The 17,921-nt window shown below is 40.6% G+C and overlaps 1 protein-coding gene across 4 annotated transcripts in view; it reads right to left on the bottom strand.

The window, feature by feature from the left end:
- Positions 1-17,921, bottom strand: part of UBP1 (upstream binding protein 1) — a 64,514-nt gene that overhangs the window by 33,368 nt on the left and 13,225 nt on the right. For 3 of the 4 annotated variants that reach the window (XM_027522254.1, XM_027522255.1, XM_027522256.1), the window contains exon 2: positions 14,556-14,707. In XM_027522254.1, coding sequence (XP_027378055.1) covers positions 14,556-14,707 — 152 coding nt within the window. Of the gene's footprint in view, positions 1-14,555; positions 14,708-15,565; positions 17,221-17,921 lie in introns of those variants that run through there. The other variant, XM_027522258.1, reaches the window with a different exon arrangement.

Here is a 17,921-nt window from a genome sequence, read left to right as displayed (position 1 = left end):
TGGAGAACAAGTTAAATACTGCATCTTTTGACTCAGTTCTGGTTAGTAAGAGAAGGAATATTCGCACCTCACATCACACATAGAGGACTAGCTCTTACACAAAAAGAAAAGAACTCCTAAAAAATTGTTAACAAATGCCCAACGTTCCTAGCAGAAAATGAGTAAATCATGTGAACATGTGGTTCACACTAGAGAAGGAAAAGCCAACAATTCTTAAACATATTAAAAGACATCATACCCCTGGGAATTCCCTGGCGGTCCAGTGGTTTCAACTTGGCAAGCTCATTGCTGGGGCCCTGGGTTAGATTCCTGGTCAGAGAACTAGATTCACAAGAAGCATGGCATGTGCAAAAAAAAAAAAAAACAAACATTTGACCTCCACCAGGGACATCCAAGTTAAACTCACAATAAAGTGGCTTTTCACCTAGTGGGTGAGCATGAATTCCTCAGTTTGAGATGTCTCAGCTAAAGGGAAACAGCCACTCTCATCTGCAGACAGTGGGGGCGGAAATGATTTCAGAAGCAGTGGTCACTCGCTGGAGGTTCTGAAGGTAGAGCCTGCGCGTTTTCTGGTGTGAGACAGGGAGCAGCTGAGAGCTCCTTCAGGTTTTTGGCAAGGGAATTCCTACACGGGGAAGAGCGCAAGGAGCAGATCTGTGGGAGAAAACCAAGACGTGGGGCCGTGCACATTTGAGTCCGAGAGACCTGCTGGGCATTCATGTAGATAGTCGAGCTGACTTACAAATTGGACAACAAGCCAAAGAGAAGCGGCCTGCGAGACAGGAGGTGAAGCTTTCTCATCAGGGTTGCCTCTCGGTCTTCAAAATCTCAGAATTCTCAGGGCTGAAAAGGTGAGAAAGCTCCATGTTCCTATCTTTGTCTGTATTACTTGCCCTCCTCAACCTTAGGACACTTCTGTGCTCAATATCAAGTTCCACCTGTTTCCACAGAGATCAGAATTTGCTGCTCCTGTATTAAAGCACTATAGATTTTTATTCTTCTCAAGACTCCAGTATTCTTGCCTGGAGAATCCCAGGGACAGAGGTGCCTAGTGGGCTGCTGTCTATGGGGTCACACAGAGTCATGACTGAAAAGACTTAGCAGCAGCAGCAGCAGCAAGTCAAAAGCAGATTAAAAAAACAAAAACAAAAACTAACACTTAGCATGCTTCAAATGATTTCCCTTTTGGAAACTACAGACGCTATGTATGTCCTTGCTTTCCTCCTTCAGCTTCATCCTGAGTCTCTCACTATTTAGAAATCCCTCCCAACAATTTCATTCAATGGCAATACCCACTGAGAGTAACAGCCGATGATACCACATTTTATTGGTTCAATTTCTTCTTCTATTTGATCTCTTCCCATAATTACCTTAATAACACAACTTCTAGGTTTGTTCCATTGATCTACATTAGTCTACGTTCTAAAAGAAATATAAAAAGGGTCCCACTACCAATGAAGAATAAAGTTAGACAAACTAAAATATGCCATGAGTTATGAGTCTTATTTTTAGCTTCATCTTCTGAATTTACCTTTAATGAGCTTTCTTTACTCCCTTCTTAGCTTAGAGAAGCAAGAGCACTGACAGAATTAAAAAATGTAACTGTTACAAGTTCATATCCCCACCCACCTCTGAATATAGAGTCTAAGATGGACATGTACTCCAGGGCAACATGGAGCCCAAGATGTGACAGACCCCCCTGGACTAAGTTCAAAGCATTTATTTCTAAGGCCCTAATTCAGAAGGTTATAACAAGAACAAAAGCTAACCTTAAGAAAATCTACAACAGTGTGAAATGAAATATTACTGGGGAGGAGTGGAGAAAAAGCTACAGAAAGAATGAAAAGGATGAGCCAAAGTGGAAACAACATCCAACTGTGGTTGTATCTGGTGCTCAGATGTTGCAAAGACTATACTGCATCAGTTCAGTTCAGTCGCTCAGTCGTGTCGGGCTCTTTGCGACCCCATGCAGCACTCCAGGCCTCCCTGTCCATCACCAACTCCCGGAGTTCACCCAAACCCACGGGTAGACTCTTCAAATGGAGAGCTCCCCACTCGAGGCTCCACAGTGGGACTACAGGTTTTTACTTCATAATGTCAGACGTTTAAGCCTTCTCCTTACCGAAGAGCTGAGAAGGACAGCTACCCATGCATAACCAGGAAAACACCAACACAGTTTAAAATCTCTATTTTTATTGGTCAATAAAAACTGACACTCTAAAGCATCAATACAATTGGAAAACTTGTTTTAATTTCTACCCAACTGGTGAAGACTATACAGAATTTACTTTCTCTGTGGTGTTACACAGTGACCAGTATTTTTCAGCAACAGCTGCTCGGGACCCAGATGGGAGACTACTGGTAGGAATGACCGAGCCATGGCTGAAGAAGGGCTGCACCTGTGTGTCAAGCCTCCTCTGAGGAACCCATTTATAAGAAGTGGTAGTGAGAGGATGTTCACATATTTACCTGAATATCTGAAGCAATAAAAAGGTGAAGTACTTCCCCGGTAGGCCAGTGGCTAAGACTCTGCACTCCCAACTCAGGGGGCCTGGGTTTGATCCCTGGTCAGGGAACTAGATCCCACATGCTGCAGCTCAGAGTTCGCATGCCCCAACTAAAGAAACCACATCCTGCAACCAAGACTGAAGATTTTGCGTGCCACAACTAAGACCCGGAGCAGCCAAATAAATAAATATATATATATTTAAAGTGAAACACGGTCCCTACAGCAGCAGCATCAACATCACTTGGAAACTTGTCACAAACGTAAATTCTCTGGCCCTCCTCCAGACCTACTGACTCAGAAACTTTATCAATCATGTTTTGATAAGCCCCCTGGGGGATCCCAATGCATGCTAACATTGGAGAACCATGGCTTTGTGAAAAGCCACAGATATCCATTCAGTTTATATTCTTTCCACCACAAAGTATTCGGGACCTTCTTCTGGGAATAACTTGTCTACGTCAAAATTAAGAACTAAGTGAATTTAAAGCTGTTTCAATTACATATTCTTTACCAGTAACCAAAATTCACTTAATAGTCATTTCCTTATGTAACAGGATTGTACATCTTTTTAACAGTCTAGGATAGCTCTGGCTCCAGTACACAAACATGCTCCACAAGTCCACTTATCTTCATATATATTCATTACACTTTTGTGTACAGTCCATACATTTGAATATACATATATGTGCATTCACAAACACACATGCGTACACGCAAAGGGTGAGGGTTCATTAGGTGCCCATTTTAAGACTCAGCTTTGACTGGGCCTTCAGGGATAAGCTAGGAGGCAGGACTGTAGGATGCAGAGTGTTTTTGTCTAAAACCTGAAGAGAAAACGCCAGCCACACCATGGAAACGGCTCTGATACACAACAGTGGCCCATCCTGCACCACTCTGGAGCTTACTACCTAGTATACATCCGTCTTGGCTGGTGTGTTAGCTTCCTTCTGCTGCTGTAACAAATTACCACAAACTCAGTGACTTGAAAATTATACAAATGTATTACAGTTCTAGAGTTAAGAAGTCTAAAACGGGTCTAGAGGGCTACAGTAAGGCTGTCCGCAGGCCACATCCCTTCTGGAGGCCGGAGGGGAAAAGCTGCTTCCGTCTTTGTCTGCTTCTTGAAGTAGTCTCCAGCCATTGGTTTGTGGCAATGTTCCTCCCTCCATCTTCATCTCCCTCTGACACCCAACTCTCCTGCCTCTTTCAATTCTAAGGATCCTTGTGATTTCACTGGGCCACTGGATAATCCATTAATAATTTATTTCAACAGTTTTAATTAAATCATACCTGCAAAATACCCTTTGTTATAAGGTGCTTTCCAGGTGACACAGCGGTGAAGAATGTCCCTGCCAACGCAAGAAGCGAAAGGGACGTGGGTTTGATCCCTAGGTTGGGAAGATCCCCTGGAAAAGGAAATGACAACCCATTCCAGTATTCTTACCTGGGAAATCTCATGGACAGAGGAGCCTGGCAGGCTACAGTCCATGGGGTTGCAAAGAGTCAGAACCAACTGAGCATCTTAGCACAGCACAGCAATCATACTTGCTAACAAACCCGGCAAAATTTCTGAATTGGTAGGCAGCTATCTAGTCCCAGGGTTGCATTCTAACGCTTTGTAAAAACTGCTCATAATATCTGCCACATGAAACTAACATGTCAGCCAAGATTATTAAATTTAGTCTTCCAATACAATCAAAAACCATTAAAGCTACTGAGTTATAAATAACAGTAAAAACAGCAAAGGCTAGCATTGTGCTTCCTATGTAACTCAATTTAATTCTCACCTACCTTAGGTGGGGGTTATTAAAGAATTTGCTGAAATGAGCAAGCAGTAGAATGGGATCTAAACACAGGCCCAGGCCCTAGAGATGGCTGATGACAACCGCTCGCTGCTACCCTCTACCGCTCACTCTACCACACACAGAAAAATACTCAAACCGTCAGTCACAGCAACCAAGAGAAACGTTTAAAAGGAACAAAAGGGTATCTGAATAGTGTGTGTAAGGACATCCCTAGGGAGCCGAGGTGCATATATCCTGGGCACTTATTGAAAAGCAGGGATGCCAACTTCTACCATCTACTTTAGGAATGGAAGTTCTCCCTTCCATTGTATCTTTTAGTGACAAGACCATTAGATTCATCACAACTATGCTTAAGTATAGTTCAGTCACCACAGGAACCAATAAGTTCATTGCAATAAATAAAATGTTAACAATAAAATTTTTTTATATACAAAGAGTGTCATAAAACAAGATTACAATCTTCACAGGTGTCTATAAAGGGTTCTAATTCAATCGCTACCTGAGCTGAGCAAGCAGAACTAGATAACTGTGAAAAGAGCTTTATTGTATACCCTTTAATACCTTTTGAACTTTGAACCATGTATATAAATCTAGTTAAACTGTTAAAATTTTAAATGGTGACAATTAACTCAAAATTTAGAAAACACTGGAACTATTCTAGTAAAGAGACCTGGTGGTTAAGAAAACCAGATTTGGAATCAAACCTCTGGGGTTAAATCTCTATAAAAACCATAGTCAATCAAACAGGGTAACTGGAGGAATAACTATTGTTTTTGGTAAATAAGGCAAATTCCCACGGCAAGTCATTTTCCTTTGGTAGAGCTTAAGAGTTAATTTGAACCTAAGAAAATTAACTTGTGAGCAAATCTGAATAAAAATCTAACTCCTAAAAACCAGAAGACTAAATAATAAATTATGTCAACACTTAACAGTGACACCATCAAAGCTGACACACAGATGATACTACACTACAATGGGTCATTGCGATACATTTCACATACTTTGCAGCAACTTTTCAGGGTAATGTCACTCTGTGTGGGTCAGTCACATCCAGCTCTTTGAGACCTTACAACTGTAGCCTGCTAGGCTCCTCTGTTCACGGGATTTCTTAGGCAAGAATACTGGAATGGGTTGTCATTTCCTCCTCCAGGGGATTTTTTTTCCCAACCTTGGATTCACATCCATGTCTCCTGCACTGCAAGTGGATTCTTTACCACTGAGCCACTTGGGCAGATGCTAGCTAAAAAATAATCACAGGATTCTACTGGAACTCCTAGTTAAAAATTAACCAAGCCCGATTTTCATTTTCCACATCTACACCTGATTCTTTTTATATTTCAGGAAAGGCTTCTGTAAAAAATCAGAACTGTACATGCACAACTGAGAATGTCTCCTTTTGAAAGGTGAATCTAATCAGCTTGCTTTGCTGAGGGATCAGATCAAGATGGTGGAGGAGTAGGATGTGGAGCTCACCTTCTCTCACAAATACAAAAAAAAACCCCATCTACATGCAGAACAGTTCTCACAGGACATCTACTGAATGCTTGCAGAAGACCTCAGACTTTCAAAAAGGCAAGGAATCCCAAATAACTGGATAGCACACACAGAGAGAAAGACAAAGGGATCTAGATAAGACCTGCACTTGTGGGAGGGAGCCGTGGAAGAGGTAAGGTTTCCACACGCTGGGAAGTCTCCCTGGTGGGGAGATCATCAGACAGAGCGGGAGCTTTGGAGCCTCAGAGGAGAAGGCGGCAACCGGTGTGTCCAGCGCAAGACTGGGAGACCTGCACAGAGGGCTGGTGCCTGGAGCAGCACTCGGCAGCCTGAGACGCTCAGCAGCTGGGGCAGACTCGGCCTGGGTGCTGGGGCGCAGGCTTCAGAGGTTGGGTCCTGGGGAGAGGATGACGGCCAGCACACACTGAGGAAAGTGGCGGCAAGCATCCCAACCAAACTGCACGCCAAAAACAGAGAAATTAAACTAACACAAGCTACACAGAGACACGCCACACATAAATAGCCCTCCAAGGCCACAGTAGATAACTTTCTCCTAAACTCATAGAGTAAGAGAATATAAGTAAAACGAAGACGCATAGAGAGTCCCAAATAAGGTGAATCCAAACAGACTCACACCAAGACACACAGTATTCTAAAAGCAGCAAAAGAGAGTCCATTACAAGGGACCCCAAAGCTACCAGCTGATTTCTCCACAGAAACACTGCAGGCTACAAGGCAGTGGCAAAATATATTCAAAGTCTTGAAAGGGAAAATGTGCAACCTAGAATATTCTATCCAACAAGACAATCATTTAGAATGGGAAGAAAAACAGAACTTCTCAGATAAGAACTAATGAATATAGCAATATTAAACCTATCCTAAAAGAAATATTGAAAGACCTCTAAATAGAAACAAGAAGATAAAGGAAGGAAGAAATTACAACTGGAAAGTAAATCACTTAAATTAGCCAGTATACAGAGCAAAAAGAAAAACCTATTTATAAAAGTGAAGATAAACACATGGAACAGAAAAAGAATAAAGATGGAGGCATAAAAAAGGACACCAGGAAAAAGAAAAAAAAAAAGGACACCAGGGACTTCCCTAGTGGTCCAGTGGCTAAGACTCTATGCTCCGGGGCTCACTCCCTGGTCAGGGAACTAAGCCCCACGTGCCACAATTAAAGGGTTCACATGCCACAGCTAAAGATCCCACACGCCACAACTAAGACCCTGAGCAGCCAAATAATAAATATTTTTAAAATAGTAAACAGAAAAGGACATCAAAATCATAAAATGTGGGGAGCTCCCGGGTGGTCTAGCAGTTAGGACTTGGCACCTCCACTGCCAGGGACCTGGATTCAACCCCTGGTCAGGGAACTAGATTCTACATGTTGCAACTGAGAGTTCATATGCCACAACTAAATATCCCACATGCCTCAACTAAGACTCGGGGGAGTTACATAAAAATGTTTTGGAGAAAAAAAAAATCATAAAATACAGGGAAGGAGAGTAAGAAAATGCAGGTTGTTCTTCTTTTTTTAAAAGCATGTGTTTGAGCCTATATGACTATCAGTGTAAAGCAAGCAGATACAAGGGGTTAACATACTTGAAAAACAGGGCAACCACAAATTAAAAACAAACAATAGATTCATAGAAACCAAAAAGAAGAGAAAACAAGCACAAGAGGAAATCATTAAACCACAGAAAGAAAAAACACTTCAATTGGAAAACTAGGTTTAAAACAGAAATAAATACATAAGTATCAATAAATTACTTTAAATGCCAACAGACTGAATGTTCCAATCCAAAGAATGAGTGGCAGACTGGATAAAAAACAAAGAGCCTAGGGAACTCCCTGGCGGTCCAATGGTTAGGACACCATGCTCTCACTGCTAAGGGCCCAGGATCAGTCCCTGATCAGGAACTAATATACCACAAGCCACATGGCACAACCAAAGAAACCCCCAAAACCAAGAGCCTACAATGTGCTGCCTATAAGAGACCCACCTTAGGGCAAATGGCACACATAGACTGAAAGTGAGGGGATGGAAAAGGATATTTCATGCAAACGGAAATGATAAGAAAGTGAAAAGTAGCAATACTCGCATCAGACAAAACAGACTTTAAAACAAAGGCTATAAAGAAGGACACTAGAGGGCTTCCCTGGCAGCTCAGTGGTAAAGAATCTGCCTGTCAATTCAAGAGACAAAGGTTCAATCCCTGATCCAGGAAGATCCCCCATGCTGCAGAGCAACTGAGCCTGTGTGCCACAACTTCTGAGCCTGCATGCAGCAACCACTGAAGCCCGCAGGCTGTGCTCTGCGGCAAGTGAGGCCACCACAGGGAGAAGCCCACGCACCGCAACCAGAGAAAAGCCCAAGCAGCAGGGAAGACCCAGCACAGGCAAAAACTAATAACATTTTTAAAAGCACGCTGCTGCTAAGTTGCTTCAGTGGTGTCCGACTCTGTGCAACCCCATAGACGGCAGCCCACCAGGCTCCCCGGTCCCTGGGATTCTCCAGGCAAGAACACTGGAGTGGGTTGCCATTTCCTTCTCCAATGCATGAAAGTGAAAAGTGAAAGTGAAGCTGCTCAGTCGTGTCCAACTCTAGCGACCTCATGGACTGCAGCCTACCAGGCTCCTCCATCCATGGGATTTGCCAGGCAAGAGTACTGGAGTGGGGTGCCATTGCCTTCTCCAAAAGCACACTATATAAAATAAAGGGGTCAATGTAAGAAAATACTTTTATACTCACCGAGATATATACATCTAATATAGGAACACTCACGTACATAAAATACTAATGGACATAAAGGGAGAAATTTATGGAAATACAATATTAGTAGGAAACTTTAACATTCCACTGACATTAATGAACATAACTTAAGAAACAGAAAAATCAATAAAAATAAATCAATATCAAATAAATTGATTTTAAAAAATCAATTATATGCTAGAACAGTTAAGACTTGATTATTTTCAGGACATTTTTATCCAAAAAACTCAAAACACAGTCTTTTCAAGTGCACATGGTTTATTCTCTACAACTGACCACATACTAGGGCACAAATCAAACCTCGACAAATTTAAGAGTATAAGCATTATTTCAAGAATCTTCTTTGACCACAACAGAATGAAGCAAGAAGTCAACCACATGAATAGAAATAAGGGGGAAAAAATGATTTCATGCAGACTAAACAACACGCTACTTAAAAAAACAATGGGTCAACAATGAAATCAGACAGGAAATTTAGAGAAAACTGACTATGACAATATAACCATACAAAATGTATGGGATGCAGCAAAAGCAGTTCTGAGAGGGAAGTTCATAGCAATAGAGGTCTTCCTCAAAAAAAAGAAAAGTCTCAAACAACCTACCCTATCACTTAAAAGAATTAGAAGAACAAACAAAATGTAAAATCAGCAGAAGAAGGAACTAACCAAGACCAGAGAAAATAAGCAGACTAAAAAGGAGTCACTAAAATGAAGAGCTGGTTCTTTGAGAGACTAAACAAAAGTGACAGGCCTCTGACAGGGCTCACCAGGGAGCAGAGAGAGAGACCCACATAAACAAAATAACAGACCAAACAACTCTCAACTGATACGACGGATACACGAAAAAGCCTAATAGAGTACTATGCCCAATTATATATGCCAAAAAATTCAACAACCTAGAAGAAATGGACAAGTTTCTAGAAACATACAGCCCCTGAAAACTGAAACAAGAAACATAATTTGTACAGAACCTTCACTAGAAGTGAAATAGAATTTGTAATTAAAAACAACTCCACAAACAGAAAGTACAGGACCAGATGGCTACCAAACATACAAAGAACCTATACCGATTCTTCTCAAACTCTTCCAAAAGACTGAAGAGGAGAGAACACCCCCAAAGACGTTCCATGAGCCACCATCACTCTGATAATGAAATCAAAGATACCACAAAAAAAGAAAGTTACAGGCCAGTATCTTTGATGAATTTAGATGCAAAAATTCTCAACAAAATACTAGCAAACCAAATCCAAGAACATATAAAAAGGAATACACATCATGACTAAGTTAAATTCATTCTAGAGTCACAAGGATGGTTCAGATATATGCAAATCAACGTGATACATCACATCAACAAAAGGCAAAAGCCACAGGAGAAGCATTTAACTACCATTCACAATAGAAACTCTTACAAAAGTGGGTATAGAGGGAACATATCTCAGTGTTATAAAGGCACTGATGACAAGCCCACAGCCAACATAAGAGTCAATGGCGAAAAGCTGAAAGCGTTCTTGCCAAATTCAAGAACAAGGCAAGGATGCCTACTCTCACCACTTCTACTCAACACAATATTGGAGGTACTTGCCACAGCAATCAGAAAAGAAATAAAAGGTATCCAAGTTAGAGGAGAAAAAGTAAAACTGTTACTATTTGCAGATGACATGATACTCTATACAGAGAAGCTTAAAACCTCCACATATAAACTATTAGAATAAATGAACTCAGCAAGATAGTAGGATACAGGAATAATATACAGAAATCGGCTTCATTTCTTTACACCAACAATGAAATATTAGAAACAGAAAGTAAAGAAAAAATTCCATTTAAAACTGCATCCAAAAATCTTAGAAATACATGTAGCTAAGAAGGTGAAAAACCTATATGCTGAAAACTATAAAACATTAATAAAGGACTGAAGATAATTCAAAGAAATGGAAAGATATCCCATGCTCCTCGATTAGAAAAATTAATACTGTTAAAATGGTAATACTACCAAAAGCAATCTTCAGATTTAATGTGATCCCTACCAAATCACCCATGACATTTTTCACAGAACTAGAATAATAAAAAAAATGTATATGGAGCCATGAAAGACTTAAAATCGCCAAAGCAATCCTGGGAGGGGCGGGGGGGGTGGGGAAGACAGGCCGCATAACTCTCCCAGACCTTCAGACAATACTACAAAGCTACAGTAATCAAAACGATGTGGTACTGGTACAAAAACAGACATATATATCAATGAAACAGAACAGAGAACCCAGAAATAAATCCATATACTTTCGGTCAATTAATCTTTGACAAAAGAGGCAAGTGTACTGGACAAGTTGGACAGCTGCGTGTAAATCAATGAAGTTAGAAAACACCCTCACAACCTGCAGAGAAATAAACTCAAAATGGCTTGAAGACTTAAACATAAGACATGACACCATAAAACTAGAAGAGAACATAGGTAAAACATTCTTTGACATAAATCATGCCAATGTTTTCTTAGGTCTCCCAAGGCAGTAAAAATAACAAAAAAACAAATGGGACCTAATCAAACATACAAGTTTTTGCACAGTGATGGAAACTACAAAAAAAAAAAAAAAGACAACCTACAAAATGGGAGAAAATAGCTGCAAATAATGCAACCAACAGGCGTCAAATCTCCAAAATATACAAACAGCTCATACAACTCAACAACTAAGACAATCCAGTCGAAAAATGGGCAGAAGACCTTAAAAGACATTTCTCCAAAGAAGACATACAGATGGCCAATAGGAATATGAAAAGATGCTCAACATAGCTAGCTAATTATTACAGAAATGCAACTCAAAACTATGAGGTACCACTTCAACCAGTCAGCATGGCTTCAAAAAGTCTACAAACAACAAATGCTAGACAGGGTGTGGAGAAAAGGGAACCCTCCTACACTGCTGGTGGGAATGTAAACCGGTGCAGCCACTGTGGAAACAATTGAAGGGATTCACACAAAATCTTGGGTTCCGAACTTTTTCAAAATATTATGCTAGGCAATAAATGTTAGAAGACAAATCTGTGAAAGAACTGATATTCATGTAAGTTTAAAGTGTTACAATTTCTTTAAAAAGGTGTATAAAAGTAGAATTTATGATTATTCAAATGCATTTTTAATGCTTATTCAAATGTATCTTTTCAAAAATGCAGCCTACATGCAATTCATTTTTCCACTTTTTTTCTTAAAATGCTGGGAGAAATTAAGAGGTAAATTACCACAATTCTACAACCAATAACATACTCCTCATTAATACTGCAAGGAGCAGAGTCCAGTCCCAGAAAATCACCTGCACTTCTAATATGGATTATGGTCAACCTCAGGTGTCAGCTGGAAGGAGGATAGAAGGAAGCCTGCTAGGGTAATGGAAATACTGGGCAGAGGCGGTATTTCTGAGGGAATAAACGATATACAAATTAACTGACTTGCACATTTAAGACTTGTGGGGAACTCACTCCCTTAGTGGTCCAGTGGTTAGGGGTTTGAGCTTACACTGCAGGAGGCAGAGATTCAATTCCTGGTCAGGGAACTAAGATATCGTATGCCATGCTACAAAGACTTGTGCACACTACTATAGATACTTCAATAACAACAACCATTTAAGTAATAAACTATTTTTTTATTAAATATTTAATTATTAACAATTTAAATCTAAGCTTGATCAAACTAACATTGAGCGAGTTTATCAACTGCTCTATGCTTCAGCTTTGAAAATCTGTAATGGATCAATAACACTTCCTGGGTTATTGTGGAAGTGAGACAATGCGTATATAGTATTTAGTACACTGCTTCAGTACAGTGAACACTCAGTGAATGCAGGTCTAATACATTATCACTACAGATGGGGGACTGCAACTTTTATCCATGTGAGATGTCTTTATCCAGTTTAATAATAATAGTCGTAAGGTACGGATATTCCGCCAGGCCTAAAGACAGACACATCCAAAGTTCTGAGTTTTCATGGGCTCATTCATCCCATGGTATGCACCTTAACTTATTCAACTTTTCCCTAAGTAAGAGAGATCCCAGTTACTTCCTTTTTTCTCATTAGAAATGAAGTGATAATGAATGCCCTCAATCTCTACATTGTCTCTTCCAATCTTTTTATGTGTAAAATAGATTAGTGCATAAACTATTACGGTTCTTTCAAATATGAAACTTAAGTCTCAAATAATTGAATGCCTACCCATCAAAATCCTAAAATAATATATTAATACCAAAATTAAGAGTATCGCCAGAGGCTACAGATTAGAATTACCTGAAGAAAAACCTCATAAATTCTAAATTTGCATGTCAAATGAAAATTCAGAAGCTTAAAAAAAAGTTTTCTTCCACATCTTACAATAATCACTAACTGGTCTAAAATCTATAGCTCTTTCCAAAAGTTTAAGGAAATTAAAGATTTTATTTATTGACAGAAAAGCAATCACAAAATACTCAAGTGAAAGTCACTCAGTCGTGTTCGACTCTTTGCAACCCCATGGACTATACAGTCCATAGAATTCTTCAGGCCAGAATAATGGAGTGGGTAGCTGTTCCCTCCTCCAGGGGATCTTCCCAACCGAGGGATCAAATGCAGGTCTCCCGCACTGCAGGCGGACTCTTCACCAGCTGAGCCGCCAGGGAAGCCCAAGAATGCTGGAGTGGGCAGCCTAACCCTTCTCCAGGGCATCTTCCCAACCCAGGAATCGAACCGGTGTCTCCTGCATTGCAGGTGGATTCTTTACCAGCTGAGCTACCAGGGAAGCCCAACTCTTAAGTGAATAGATGTTAATTTCCATTTTGCTGAAACAAAATAGATACACACACAAAGAAACACACCTAGGGTATAACTGCTTTTCCTGAGGGGGATGCAACTAAAGTCCAGTTTCAGCTTTATCCCTCGACATATGCAATTTTTCTACAATGAGTATGTACTATTTTGCAACAACAAAAATGTTCAATTCTTTTTAAAAACAAGAGTCCAGGACTTCCCTGTTGGCTCAGGGCTAAAGAATAAGCCTGCCAACGCAGGAGACACAGGCCTGATCCCTGGTCCAGGAAGATCTCACATGCCACAAGGCAACTCAGCCCGTGCTCCACAACTACTGAGCCTGTGCCTTAGAGCTGAGGAACCACAACTCCTGGAGCCTGAACACTCTACAGCCCATGCTCCCCGACAAGAGAAGCCACTGCAGTGAGAGCCCGCGCCCTGCACTAGGAGTAGCCCCTGCCCGTGGTAACCAGAGAAAAGCCCGCGTAGCAACCAAGAACCAGCACAGCCAATTAAATTATTAAAACAAACAAACAAACAAAAATAAGAGTCCCTCAAGCTTTCAGTACCCAACAAATGTAGGTATCCAACAAATGAATTCCTGCATAACCAAGTACTTTTGTTAACACTGGTAAGTCACACTGGCCAGTGCTCCAACTGCTCAGTGCACCTCAAAAAGAAATTCTTTACTCTTTCTAATGGTAAATCACCCCATATCTCTATTTTCTATTCTGCCCACTCTCACTTTCAAATCGGCAAAACACAGCATTCTCATTAAGCGGAAACAAGATTTGACACAGTTTATTTTAGCCAGACTCCACCTTGGTGCAGTCTATTCTCAGCCCAAATCTGCTTCATGCCAGAGACCAAGTCCCTTGCTAGCTGGACTTCTGGTTCATTCTCAGGTTCCACACTGAAACCATGTTCCTAAAAATAACTGACATCCTTTCCTACCTGCTTCTCCTTCTGATTTTGTCTTGAAAACACCCCCTAACACATCTTGGTCCACGCCGTCTCTATGAAATCACTTTCCACAGATTATCGCTTTGTGGGCTCACAGTAAAACATTCCCCAATTTTTGTTAACTGTAGCTGTCTGAGAGAAGGAACCTAATTTTCAATTATTACCACTAACCCAGGCTGCGATGCCCAAAGGCCATTTTGGACTTCCGCGCACTCTTAGGTCAGAGCGCAGCGCAGCCATACCGACCTTGGTTCAGGTAGGTGAGCGTCTCGTCGTGCAGCTTCACGGCAGGCGATGTCGCGGCACACATCACGTACTGGAAGGGTGGGTGTTTGGTCTCGTCATCCAGCGGAAGGCTAGAATCTTCCTGCTTGAAAATGGGCAATGCCAAGACATCGCTGCAAAGAAAAAGCCACACTGACCTTACTCAGGGTCTAAAATACTTAAAAACATATAGAAGTATTTAAAGGTAGTTTCTTTTAAATTTTAAGATCACAGATATTATCAAGAGGGACCTCCCTGTGGTCTAGTGGTGAGGGTTTGGCACTTCCACTGCAGGGGGCATGGGTTCGGATCCCTGGTCAAGGAACTAAATCCCGCATGCCACTCAGTTGCTCCCCATATGTAGAATAAAATAACTATTAATGCTAATCTGGCACCCCCAAAAGATAGCTTCAATAACCCATATATCTAGTGGGAGAAAGAGGAGTGGGTGGCTATAATTAGGCAAAAGTATTAAAATGAGAAATATTTAAAGTAAGCAGTATTTAATAGTTAATAAAGTCCAAACTACTGATAAAGAGATCAGGCTAATAATATATCTAGTACTAAAAAACAAACAAACAAACTTATGTCAAAAAATTCTTTAAAAACTTAAAACTCATTATTTCTATTAAAAAAGATCAAGAGTACGGAGCCACCTGTTTTGAAAGGTAGGTCACCCTGGCACCATGAAATTACAAAGAAGCATTTGATTAAAATGGTACTTTATAAAAAGTTCCCTGCTAGGCTTAGCCAAGTGCTGAGAGCATAAAGCTTCACACTCAGTCTAAGACAATGGCTTCTTCTGAGAAGCAAACAGTAGCAGTATAAACAGCTGCTATTTTTTTCCCCCCAAGAATAACTTGGGGCATTGATCAGGAGGCGGTGGGGGGATCTTCTGGGGTACTGTCTATATTCTATAACTTGAGTGGTTAAACACACATGGATGTTATCTGGTTTGCCTTAAAAAAAAAAATCAGCTGTCTTTTACATACCACAAAATTCACCCTTATAAAGCGTATGTTTCAGTGGCTTTCAGTATCTTCACAGAGTTGTGCAGTCTTCACCGCTATTAATTCCAAGACATTCTCAGCACCTCAGAAAGAATTCTCACAGCCCTAGCAGCCACTCCCCATACTCGCACCCTACCCACCACCACCCGAGCAACCGCTGAGCTGCTTGTCTCTGTGGACCTGCCCATTCCAGATATACAACGCACACAGAATCACCTGACCTTTTGTGATTGGTTTCTTTTATTAACACTTAGTGTGATTTCCAGGTTCATTCATGTTGTAGCACGTACAGTACGTCATTCCTTCTTATGGCCGAATGATATTCCATTGTATGAATCCACCATATGCTAATTATCCATCATCAGATTATGGACCTTTAACTTGTTTCCATTTTTTGGTTATTACGAATATGCTGCTATGAACACTTGTATATGTTCTGTGTAGACATGTTTAATTCCTTTGGATTTATATCTAGAAGTAGAATTACTGGGTCATATGGTAACTCATATATCTATCTACCTTTTTGAGAAACTGCCAAACTATTTTTTAAAGTGGCTGCACCATTTTATATTTCCACCATCAACATGTGAAGGGTAGGGTTTTGTTTTGTTTTAAGATAATTTGCTGAGCTGTACATTTATATCCTGATGACTTTTCTATGTCCATTTCTCAATAAGAAGTAAAACAGCAAAACATCCAAATGAATAACTACTATAACAAGGACCTCAAAGACTTGTCTCAACTGTTTATCTGTTCTTATGAGCTGTTAACTGACAGATATCTGGCTGGCCCATTTTAATTAAATTCAACTTTTTAAAAAATGTGGGAATAAGTGAAATGAAAGGGAAACCCTGTATTTCCTCTTCCCACATACATTTCTATTAAAGCACCAGACTGATTATTCAGGGACTAAATTACACACTAATTCTCCTTCATTTATACCTAGAAAATGTCAAAACACTTCTAAGTCAAAAGTATAACTGAGGAACGCATAGTTAGCAATGGTCTCCAGCCCTCTTCTAGAACAGAGATATAAAAACTTTACAGGAAACTTAAAAATGGTACTTTAAGACTCAGAGCAGCTCTCTTTATGAAACAACTACAGCAGTCAAAGTAGCTCCACAGCAGATTAAAATAAATACATATTCTGTTTCACATATATGTAATTATTTACAGTTTTCTGGGTGAGAGAATTTCCTGGTGGTCCAGTGGTTAGGACTCCATGCTCTCACTGCCGAGGACCAGGGTTCAATCCCTGGTTAGGTAACTAAAACCCCACAAGCCATGCAATGTGGTCAAAACAACAACAAAAAAAGTTATCTTGGTGAGAAAGGGAAAAAATGAGATGAGAGCTATAAATCAGATGCTTTAGTTAATCATACTAAAAAGTGACATGGAGAATAATTTTAAGGTCTTAATGCTAACTGCCTTGGTTGATCATTACATACATAAGACATCCGATTGCAGAAGATTGGCTATTTATAAATAAACTGCTACATACAGTAAATAAAATTTTATTTGCTTCAGATCCTAGAAGGCCACCACCATTACATTCCCTTGGTTATGGTAGCTCAGACAGTAAAGTATCTGCCTACAATGCAGGACACCCAGGATCAATCCCTGGGTTGAGAAGAGGCCCTGAAGAAGGGGCTGGCTACCCACTCCAGTGTTCTTGCCTGGAGAATCCCATGGACAAAGGAGCCTGGCAGGCTGCAGTCTGTCGGGTTGAAAAGAGTCGAACACGACTAAGTGACTAATACTTTTATTTCCATAGCCTACTATGCTTTTGGTAGGTGCTAAAAACTCCTGAATAAACATAAACATGTATAGATCATCTGCTGATGCAATCCCAATTAACTTTTCACTTTATTAGAAAGACAATGAATTCCAACCAACACAGCAGCCAGAGCGAGCCTCTGCAAATAGAAGTTGGACCATTTCATTCCTTTGCACTCTCTCCATCACCTCACTTTAGAAACCAAGGTCCCTGGAAGGACCTGGTTCAGTCACTGCAGCCTCCTTCCTCAACCCTTCCGGGGCCTTTGCACTGGCCTACTCTGCTGATGTCCTACTGGCTCACTGTATTCAAATGTCACCTTTTCAGTGACAACTGTAATCCTCCATGGTACTCCCAGCTGCTCCTTTCCTGCTCTATTTATCCACAAAGCATTTCACTTTCCAACACTATACCAGACTTACATTTGTATGCCCCATAAGTGTAACTACCCCCCAAACTGGTTTCTCTTCACAGACTCAAACCCAGCGTCTAGCACAAAAGAGCTCAAATATCTGCTGAACTGATGAATGAACTGCAGCACTGATATGCAATCATTACTAA

This window comes from Bos indicus x Bos taurus, chromosome 22 (assembly GCF_003369695.1).
Source record: "Bos indicus x Bos taurus breed Angus x Brahman F1 hybrid chromosome 22, Bos_hybrid_MaternalHap_v2.0, whole genome shotgun sequence".
Lineage (NCBI taxonomy): Eukaryota > Metazoa > Chordata > Mammalia > Artiodactyla > Bovidae > Bos > Bos indicus x Bos taurus.
This window is presented reverse-complemented; position numbering and strand designations above follow the sequence as displayed.